Source organism: Petaurus breviceps, unplaced genomic scaffold (genome assembly GCF_028583685.1).
Source record: "Petaurus breviceps papuanus isolate PSGF00001 unplaced genomic scaffold, PetGlider_PUasm1.0 90778, whole genome shotgun sequence".
Taxonomy (NCBI): domain Eukaryota; kingdom Metazoa; phylum Chordata; class Mammalia; order Diprotodontia; family Petauridae; genus Petaurus; species Petaurus breviceps.
This window is the reverse complement of record NW_027187343.1, coordinates 1,978,610-1,989,757: the sequence shown is the minus strand read 5'-3', so window position 1 is coordinate 1,989,757 and position 11,148 is coordinate 1,978,610. Positions and strand designations below refer to the sequence as shown.

Here is an 11,148-nt window from a genome sequence, read left to right as displayed (position 1 = left end):
CAACAGATATTTGTAAAGATATTTGTAAAGCGCTTGGCATAGTACCTCGCACATATAAGGCACGATATAAATGCAATGTTCCTTCCCCCCCTTTTACTTTACCCCCTGTTACTATTTGGGGGTCAGAAGAATTGAGGGGTATGTGTGTAGGTGAGGGGTGGGGAGACAAGAGCACAGTCAGGACCCGGTGCTGTTGCTGCGGTGGCCGTCCTTGCAAACCTGCGAGGCAGGTGCTATCACTGAAGGAGGAGGGTCCCCAGTTTGAAGACCCCCCTCCCCCCCAAGCAGCTGCTGGGAATCTGGGGGCTCCCGAGAGAGGAGGCGACTGAAAAAAGTCTTGGTCAGTGTCGGCTAAGAACGCCCGGCCGGCGACTACTGCGGCGCGCTAGTCTTGCAGCAACTTCTGCAGCCCGTGCTTGGGGGCCCTCCGCAAGCCGGAGGGGCCGGCCTTGGCTCACCCATCCTCCCGCCGCCTAACCTCCTCCGAGGCCTCCCCCCACCAAGTCCTCCCGTATCCCTGCATTCCGCGCTGTGGCTGCCGCAGCATCACCGAGCCTCCTTCTTTCCCCCCTCCCTCTGTCCCCAGCCTAATCTGACTCCTCATCCTCCTCCCTCCCGGCCAGCTCGCGCACCCGTCCCTCTCCGTGCCCTCCGCTCCGCAGCGGCGCGTGCCCAGGGCTCTGTCCGCCCGCGCGCCCGCGGGCTTCGGACGGACTCGAGGCCGGCGGGGAGGGAGGGGGCGGAGTGGGAAAGGGTGGGGGCCGGGGTGTGTGTGGCGGCTGCCGCCATGTTGGCTCTGGACTCCTTGGCGTCCGCCGCCGCCGGTGTGTGTTGCTGACTGGGAGTGGGGAGGAGGAGGAGAAGCCCGAGTCGAGCGAGCCTCGGAGAAGGGGCGCGAGCGCGAGAGAAGGAAGAAGGGCGGGGGAGGAGGGGGAAAGGAAGGGAGTGGTCGGGAGCGAGCTCGCGCGGCGGCGGCGACCTCAGCCTCAGCTCCCCGCCCCCCTCCTCACACCAGCAGCGGCGGCAGCAGGGGCAGCGGGAGCGGCGGCGGTGGCGGCGGCCCCAACCACAGCCCCTCCTCCTCCTCCTCCTTTTCCTTCTCTGCTTGAGCCACCTCCCTTACCCCCAGAGAAAGATGCCCTTAACTCTGGGGCGTGAAGAAGGGGGAGAAGCAGCCTCAGCAGCCGCCGCCTCGGTCCTCTGAATTCAGAGAAGCCCCCAACCTTCCCTCCCTCCTTCCCTTCCGTCCGTCCGTACGTCTGTCTGTCCCTCCGTCTGTCCGCGCGTCAGTCGGGGGCCTTGGGAGCCTCGGAAACGGCCCCGAGGGGACGAGGAGGAGGAGGAGGAAGAAGAGGAGGCGGTGGGCGGCGGTGCCGGGGGGAAGCCGAGAGACCCGAGACCCCGACCTCGGCGCCCCTTCGGACGGACAGACAGAAAGTCGGCCTGACTGACAGCCATGGAGGGGGTTTGTCAGTGGGGTTAGTCAGCCCTCTGCCGTGGGAGCCGGGGGTGGATCGATCGCCACCCCTCTCCCTCTTCGCTCTCCCTCCAGCTCCACCAGCCCCCGAGGAGAAGTGGGGGCAGAAAAATGAAGAGTTTTATTGGGAACCTCACGGAAATAGGAATGACTGCAAAGCCTTAGGGGGGGCGGAAAGACGACTTTGGGAGGAAAAAGACTTGGCTGTGCTCTGTGGAGGGCTGCTCCAGAGACCTCCACCCCAGCCCCCCACCTTCGCCTCTGAAGAAATTGGCCACTGATGCATTATCCGAGTGTTGGTGGGGGGAATTTACAGCAGGATTTGGGGTCTCCCCTCCCTCTTGTTACACATTTTGTTTTCTTCCTACTTTTTTCTATCCAATCCCCAAGAACTGAATTGCTGATGCAAATCGGGCTTTATTCTTTAATGATGCAACGGGATTAATTTCAGGATTATGTTGCATGAGTTGAATTTTGAATGAAGGAGAAGAATTTTTAAAAAAGAAGTGTTGGCTATTTGGTTGTTTACTTTGAATTGTAATAATTATTATTTTGTTATTTAAATATAAAATTATATGTATTCCCTTCCCCCAAATGCAGTAAAATACATATATATATATTTTTTGGGGGCAACTTTTCCCCATTAAAAAATGTGTATGAGAAATTGAACAGGCTAAGAAGGTTGTCACCGTGTTGGCTTTTTAATTCAGCACCAGGACTGCACTGATAGTCATTTAAATCACTACTGGTTTCTTTAAAACAACAACAACAACCAAGCAACAACCTTATGTTTAAAAGTTAGGTTTAAGTCATAAAAATAGTACTAATAATTGAAAGGACGACCAACAGAAATTGAAGCAACCATGTCTGGAGAGGTGCGTTTGAGGCAGCTGGAGCAGTTTATTTTGGATGGGCCAGCTCAGACCAACGGGCAGTGCTTCAGTGTGGAGACATTGCTGGATATACTCATCTGCCTGTATGATGAATGTAATAATTCCCCACTGAGAAGAGAGAAAAATATTGTTGAGTACCTGGAATGGGGTAAGTCTGCTTGACTTTCTTTTACTAACTGATGCTTTTTTTTTAGTGGGAGAGTGGTCTGATATCTTCATAGGGTTTTCATGAATATGTTGTCTTCTCTGTAATTTGCAGGCATACATATATTTTATACTTGGGTTAAGAGTAACTTAGTTCTTAAGGTTGGAAATTTTCTAGTTGGCTAATTGGCTTTTCCGGTGCTACTCGGTGCCACTAAATTGTCTTAATTTTAAGGCCTAGCCCTTGTAGAGTTTACATTTCCAGGTCAGCAGGAAGAGATGATGGATGAATTATCTGAAGGCAAAAAATAACTCTTGTCCCAAAGGCCTTTGGCACTTATTTCAGTGAAGTTCATGGTAGATATGAAATTGTAAAGTACTAATAGTAGTTGAAAAATTGTCCTAAATGCCTGATGCATTTCAAATTATTGTAAAATTGCATTTAAAATAACTGGTTTAACATCAGGTCAGCACTGCTCTACAGACTTGGCGGAGGATTTTGAATTAATCGGTGTATAATAGAGTACATAAAATGAACAAAGAGGAGTATTTGTGCATATTTTTTAAAAACTCATTTTGATTGACATATCAACATGTTTTTAGAATTCTGTGATTGGAGTTGGGAAGGGATGCTTGGCAGCATCATCTTGATTGAACTGGTTAGATTGTTCTTTATTCTTCTAAATATAGCTGTAACTAAGAAGATACTTAGATGGAGGATGAGAACTAGTGTTTCCTGTGACCTTGTATGCTATAAAACTTAGCACCTCATTTTGATCAAATGTGCTTTTCAAATATTGGACTCCACGTTAAAAATATTTTTTCCCTCTTATAAAATGAGTAGTATGAGATCAATTAATTGTTCTTAAATTATAACAGATTACATTTAAAGGGTCTGTTATTAGAAAAACATTCAGATCTTCTAGTTTTTTTAGCTGCTTAAGCATCTGAAGAACAGTGAACTGAAAAAATTTTCATATTTTTAGAAAACTGATAGTGTAATTGGTATCAGATTAGTAAAATTCACATTTCTATATATAAAGATTTAATTTCTAATAGGTCATTTTATAGCTTTCTTTTTAATTTGAAATGTTCATAATAATTATTAGTTTTCTAGCTAAACAGTGATTGAGGTATGCTTGGTTTAGTTAGTTTCATATTTTTCTAGTTGTTTGGAAATGGCCAGCACCTTGATGTTATGAAATAGGTTAAATGTAGAAATGTGTGAAGGGTAATTCTATAGTTTTCTGACCTCTACATTAATTGATATCTCAAGACTGATATCACTTGATAATTTTTTATATAGTCACTTTCTTAGTTTTTTAATGGTTATTTCCCAAATCTAATAACTTTTAAAACATTTCTAATTTTCCTTTTTTATTTTGCTCAAGTATGATAAAAGAGATTGAAGTTTGGATTAGAAAATAACATGAGAAAGAAGTGAAAAAATATGTAGACATCATTGTAGAATGAGAAGTCACTTCAGGACTTAAAAAGATCCTTTTATAAAGGTGGTCTTTGAGCCTGATGAGGTGTTTCAAAAGTGATGCTAACTTTCCTTTGTAATCTTGAGCAAGTTAATACCAATATCTCTCCTTTCCCATCTGCAAAATGGAAATAATTAATATATCAAAGATAATTTTTAAAGCTGTGATTAAAAAATAAAAGGAAGTCACTTAAATGTTGAGTCAGTACCTATTGCCTTGTAATGATTAAAGTTCTTATTCTATTTTAAATGTTCAAATTGAATATTAATGATAGCAAATACCACTTTGCATCATACTGTCTTTTATGTTTTAGAATAATTTTAATAGATCATGTATTAAATATAGTTGATTTTATTTCATTTCTATGTAAAATGGAATCATGCTTAAGAGAAAATAGTCATGTGATTTAAAATATTTCTAGTAAATACTGATGTCCAAAAAGTTCATAATTTTTTTAAAAATGATTTTCAGTAGTGATTCTCACTTTTTCCCCTTTAAAAAAATTCCAGTCTCTGATATAATAGAAGCGGATATTTTCTTTAAATTCTTGTGTGTTTTCCTGTATTTTGGAAGAAATGACTACAATTATTGGGAAAAATCTTTGTTAAAGCTCCTTTTTGGGGCTAAATAGTATTTGCTAAATATAAACAAGGAGGAATTTGTGTTATATAACTTAAATTTGTGTTCTGTCACTTAAAGTTATAGAAGGGGTTAGGGGTAAATTACTCGTAGAAGATAGTGGTTGATAAGGTGAAAGAAGGCTTAGTACAACCTTATTACTGTACTGTATTTTAGTTATTTAAAAAGTGTGGAATTTTTAAATTACTGCTTTTCTTCTTGTTTTATAATATGCATCTATTGGTTGATGCATATACAGTATTTTGTAAAGTGTAGATTTTGGTGACTAGTAATAGCTATGTGACAGGTATTGTGCAAAGTGCTAGGGAACTGAATATTTTCTAAATTGGTAAATGTCCAGAGTTTAAAATTAAATATTTTTAGAAATATCTACCATAAGAAAGACTAGATGCTTAAATTAAAGTGACAGATGGTAAAGTATTTTAAAATGCCCATCTGCATTGATTACTTGCTTTAATTTTTTTAGAATTTTCACAGCTATAGGAAACCTGTAGTTTTAAAGTATGCTACACAGAGTACAAATATCTAGCATGTAATGCAAAATTATTGGTAATATGGGATGATAAAGCAGCCTAACTTCAGATAGATCTTGTATTTTTATGTGATAACAATACTACTATATTATAATATTGTGGAAGCTAGATTATGAGTGTAGGTAGAACCCTTAAAGAATATGACCAGTACCTTGGCTTTGGCTCTCTCAGGTGCTTTTTGGTTGGCACAGTGGAAAGAGTGCCAGCTTAGGAGTCAGGATTGAGGTTCAGATTCTTCCTCTAATGCTTATTGGTTTTTCTGACCTTGGGCAAGTCATTTAACCTCACCAGGTTAAATGTAGTTAGACCCTTGATGACTTGTCTAGCGTCTTTCAGATTTATATTTATAATTTTGTTTTACAACAGTTGTTATGTTGATATATTGATTATAGTAACTAGAACTACCTGTGGGAGAGAGTAGAGTGTTTCAAATACTGTATGTTGTTTTCCCTTAAACATTCATTATTGGTTTTGCTGGTGACCTTAGGGAAGAAGCAGTCTAGAAGAGTAGAGCATTAACAAAGGAGAAGTCTATCCAGAGGTAGAAGTATTACAAGGATATTAATTGCTCTTTGTTTAAACTCATTTGTTTTTATTTTAAGGAGTTGAAATTTAATGTAGTTAGACCCTTGATGCCTTGTTTATCTGAATTTTGGTTTCTACAGAACTCTTAAGAACATATTTACAGTAATTATAGTTGTAAAAAAAGAAGCAACTTTTATACCATAAACTTAATCTGTGAACATGATACTTAGAAATGGAAAGTGGGAATTTCGGAGAATTCTTTACTGATTTTCCTACTATAACTGAGCTTAAGATGTTAATATCTGATGAGACAAATAGTAAACTACTGATAAGTTTATTTCTATAGCCTTGATTTTTTTTTGTTAATATTATGTGATTTTCAAAGTAATAGGAATTCTAGTAGTTGATATTATTTTGTTTATATTACTAATGTTATAGTGTTATATATAAATGAAGAACTTTAATACAATAGTATATGATTGAGGATACTGTTTTTTGTTTTCAGATTTTTTATTGCAATATGTTTAAAATTTATATCCAGCTTTTAATGGTGGGTGAATTAAGTGAGGAGTAATGGCCTTGATTGAAAGCATCTGTATCTTTTCTAGTATACTTTACACTTCTGCTGTTCCCGATCATTCTCAAATTTTTTTGCATACTTTACTAATCATTCCAGAGTTTTCAATTGATTTAGATTAATGACAGCATTTATTTTCATTTAAGTTCTCAGTTAATATTGTTAAAAAGGAATCTAGAAGTGAGTTAAAACAACCCCCTTTTAAGTAAGGAGCAAAACTTTTGCAGTATTTCCAGTTAAATACATATTTAAGAAAAAAATCAACTTCCTTATTTCTATTGTGGGCATCAGTTTCTGTCATATAATCCAATCAGTTGTTAAATTTTGTTATTGTTCAGTGACAGCATCTCTTGGTATCTGACCTCTTATCTGTAGCTAGACAACTAGTTCAGGTCTTCAGTACCTCTTCTGTGGACTGCTGCTTCCAGTTTCTTTCGCTATACAGTTCATCAAGCCCAAAGCTGCCAAAGTCATATTCCTGTAGATATGGAGCTTAGGAAAAAACAAAAAACAAAACCTTAGTGGCTCCCCAATGTCTCTGATAAAATGAAGACTACTTGTCTTTGCATTTAAATCCCTCCACAATCTGACTTTCATTTTACCTTACCAGCCTTATTTACTACTTCCCTCATGAACTACATTCTAGCCAAATGAGAGTACTTGAACTCAAAATTCTTTCTCCTGACTCCATGAATCCATGATGCAAGTCATCTTTCAGGTCTAGAAAGTAATTCCTCATCATCTTCATCTTACAGAATCTTTATTTTTTCTGCAAGGCTCAGATCAGGTACTATTTCCTTGGTGAAGCATTCCTTGATTATAATAGGTTATTAGTATTCTTTCCCTGTTCAATTTTCTTTGTATTATACTCATGCAATGTGGGTAAACTGGCTTACTGGGACCATTCCTTGTAGAATGTTTCTTACACAGTTTTAGTTGACTGCATGGAGGCTTGGGGAAGCCTATTTCCTGCTTTTTGTAAGCCGTACTGGTTTGCATTATGCAATGATTAAGAGTGCCCTTAATCTAATTTCTCTTGAGCAGGCAGAGCTCAGGGCTTATACCAAAGCAAGTTGCTCAGCTTGGGAGATTCTCTTTCTTGCTGTTAAGTGAATGGACTATTTCATGCTGGTCCAAAAAGTCAGGTGGGGAACAGTGCGGATTCTTTTCACCCAGACTTCATGTGGCCCTGAATACATGACTGTCTGCCTCTTTTGAGTGTGTGTTTTTCTCTGATATTAAGTGCACAAGTATCCCATGTTAGATGTGTCCATGATTCATAGTAATTTTATAAGTTTTGAAAAGTCCAAAGGTCCTGGGAGATGGTGACATCAGTACTCTTAAAAGAGATTTTTGATCTTTTTTGTGTCATAGTCCCCTTTGATAGTTTGGTGAAGCCTGTGGACCCCTTCTTAGAATACTTTTAAATGTGTACAATAAAATATATAGGATTGTAAAGAAAAAAAAAAGATTAGTGACAATAGTGATATAATTTTTTCCAGGTTCACAGCCCTTCAGAAAACTGTCCAAAGACATCTCCTCTCCCCTAGATACCCCCTGTTAAGAACCTCTGCCCTATAATACCAGTGGCTGATGGCAGCAGAAAGCATCTCTATCAGAAGTAGAGGGATGCATCTGAGAACAGACATAGCTGTATCAAGATAGTTAACCAAAGAAAGAGATACCTTAAAGGAGTGTCCCCATCATGGCAGGGCAAAGTATCTTTTATGGACTCAAAAAGGGAGAAAATCCTAGGAGCTCAGCAGAGAGCCACAACAAAGGGAGTGAGACTTTCACGGAGGGAGAAAGGACTTAAATTGTCAGAATTTCTGTTACTCCTTGGCCACATGTGTTCCCTACGTATGTGCCCCATGTTATTATATTGTCTTCCTATGGACATATGTGTATTTGTGGGAGAGTATATACCCCACACTTTTCTAGGGACTTTTATGCCAATTGTTTTTGCTTATACTTATCATAGTAAGTGCTGTTACTAAAAGTAACTAAGTTTACTGACTATTTGTTAAGGAGAAACATACGGGTGAGGGCTCAGAAGCTATACTGTTAGAAGTATATCCCTATAGGGTCCCAGGTTTAGTCAGGTGCCCTTTGAGAGACCCAGAGCTCAAGTGTGAGTGCAAGTTTGGGGTGTAGTCCATGGGTGGGAATTATACTCATTTGTATATGTTTTGTGTCCCATTCCCCCCTCCCCTTTGAGGACAGAGACATTGTTTATGTGTCTTTGTATCCCTGCCATCTAATATAGTGCTTTGTACATAGTAGGTACTTAATAAATATTTGTTGGATTATTATTGAATTGAGTATTTATTGTACTTCTTAAATACCTGTTTTAAAAAGATCATATGTAATCAATCCTATGAGCATTTCCTGATTATTATGAATTTGTATTTGATAGTAGATTTTATTTGATTATTTTATTTTAAAAAATAATTGTTATTGATACCTTTTATTTAACATGAAAATTTCTCCAGTATCCCTTCTCCTTCTCCTCCCAGTAAGCCATTCAATATAACAAATAGTGTTTTTAAAAATTGGAAAAAAAGGGAAAAGAAAAAAGCTAGCAAAACTGATCAGTACAACCAAAAAAATCAGAAAATATTTGCATTGTGCCAACCACACTGGTGGACCAGATGGTAAAAGGGTGAAGGGGAGGGGAGAGTCTCATATCCCATCTTTGGAGCCATGCTTATTTTTTACAATTTTGCAACATCTATTGTTGTTTTATGGTTCTTTTTTTTCAAATGCTTTATTAACTTCTGATTTACATCATTCATTTCCACCAGATTTTGAGTTACAAATTTTCTCCCCGTTTTTCCCCTACCCACCGCCCCAAAATAGCAGTCCCACAGGATATCTCCTTCTCCAATCTGCTCTCTCCCATATCTTCTCCCATATCCCCTTCGACTTTTCCAGTAGGGTATGGTGGATCTCTGTGTCCCAGTGCTTGTATATCTCATTTCCCAATTACATGTAAAATAGTATTAATAATAGTATGTATATATATATATATATATTAAACATTTGATTTTAAAACTTTGAATTCCAGATTCATTCCTTTCCTCCCTTGTCACCCACCCTTACTGGAAAGATAAACAATTCAGTATAGGTTGTACATGTGTAGCTAATGCAAAACATTACCATAGTAGATGTATTGTAAAAGACTGACTGTATTTCCCTCCTTCCTATCCCACCTCCCACTTGTTCCATTTTCTACTTTGATCCCATCCCTTTTCAAAAGTGGGTACTTCCAACTTCCCTTCCCCCCAGCCTGCCCTTCCTTCCATCATCCCGCCTCTCATCTCCTTCCCCCCTACTTTCCTGTAGGGTGAGATACCCTATTTAGTGTGTATATCATTCCCTTCCCAGGCCAAATTCAGTGAGAGTAATGTTGACCTTTTGCCTTCCTGTTCTTCTCCTCCATTGTGACCATTTTCCCTTGCCTCTTCTATATGAGATAGTTTACCCCATTCTGTCTCTCCCCATCTCCTCTCATTATATTCCTCTCTCGCCTCTTAATTTTACCTTTTAAGTATCATCCCTTCCTATTAAATTGGACCTGTGCCCTCTATGTATACCTGTAAACATATATACACTCATTCACATATGTATTCATATGCCCATATACCCTCCAATTTTGACATACATATACATATATATAAACATATATATATATATATAAACATATATATATATATTTCTATTCCCTTCAACTATTTTCATACTGAGAAAAGTTTCATCAGTTACTATTATCATTTTTCCATGTAGGATTGTTAATAGTTCAACTTTGATAAGTTCCTTATGATTTCTTTTCCCACTTTACCTTCTCATGCTTCTCTTGCTTCTTGTATCTGAATGCCAAATTTTCTATTCTACTCTGGTTTTTGCATCAGGAATGCTTGAAAGTCCTCTATTCCACTGAATGACCATATTTTTCCCTGAAACAAGATACTCAGTTTTGCTGGGTAAGTGATTCTTGGTTTTAATCCCAGCTCCTTTGCCCTCCAGAATATAATTTTCCAAGCCCTTTGATCCCTCAGTGTAGAAGCTGCCAGATACTGATTGTGTTTCCCCAATATTCAAATTGTTTCTTCCTGGCTGCTTGTAATATTCTTTCCTTAATCTGGGAATTCTAGAACCTGGCTATAATATTCCTAGGAGTTTTCTTTTTGGGATCTTTTTCAGGAGGTGATTGATGGATTCTTTCAACCTCTATTTTGCCCTCTGGTTCTAAAATATCAGGGCAGTTTTCCTTGAGAATTTGTTTTATGGTTCTTTACACTATTGCAGTCATTGTGTACATTGTTTTCTTGTTTGCTTCACTGCATAAGTTCATGTAGCTTTTTCCATGTTTCTCTTTATTCTTCATATTTGTTATGTCTTATAGCACAGTAATGTTCCATTACATTCATGTACCACAATTTGTTTAGTCATTATCCTAATTGATGGGAATCTCCTTTGTTTCTAGTTTTTTGCTATTACAAAAAGTGCTGCTATTTTGATGTATATGGAGATTTTTTTCTTATGAATAGCCTCCTTGGGGTATTAACCTAGTGGTATCCCTTGGTTAAAGGAAATGGAGAGTTTTAGTCACCTTATTTGCATAATTTCAAATTATCTTGCTAAAATTTTAGGTTGTAGTGGTTCATAGCTCCATCAATGTATTAATTTGTTTATTCCACAAATTCTCCATCATTGACTAGTTCCATCTTTTGTCATATTTGTCATTTTACAGAGTGTGAGGTGAAATGTCAGGGTTGCTTTGGTTTCCATTTCTTTTATAATTAGTGATTTGAAGTGTTCTTTCATGTGGTATTAAAATATGCAATTCTTTTTTTTTTTTTTGAGAATTGTT

At 38.6% G+C, this 11,148-nt stretch overlaps 1 protein-coding gene across 4 annotated transcripts in view; it reads left to right on the top strand.

Annotated features, from left to right (window-relative positions):
* Positions 1-963: 963 nt before the first annotated feature.
* Positions 964-11,148, top strand: part of CDC42BPA (CDC42 binding protein kinase alpha) — a 409,866-nt gene continuing 399,681 nt past the window's right edge. Inside the window, exon 1 of one of the 4 annotated variants that reach the window (XM_069069123.1) lies at positions 964-2,518. In XM_069069123.1, coding sequence (XP_068925224.1) covers positions 2,341-2,518 — 178 coding nt within the window. In that variant the 5' untranslated portion in view covers positions 964-2,340. The remainder of the gene's footprint in view (positions 2,519-11,148) is intronic. The other 3 variants (XM_069069124.1, XM_069069121.1, XM_069069122.1) reach the window with 3 other exon arrangements.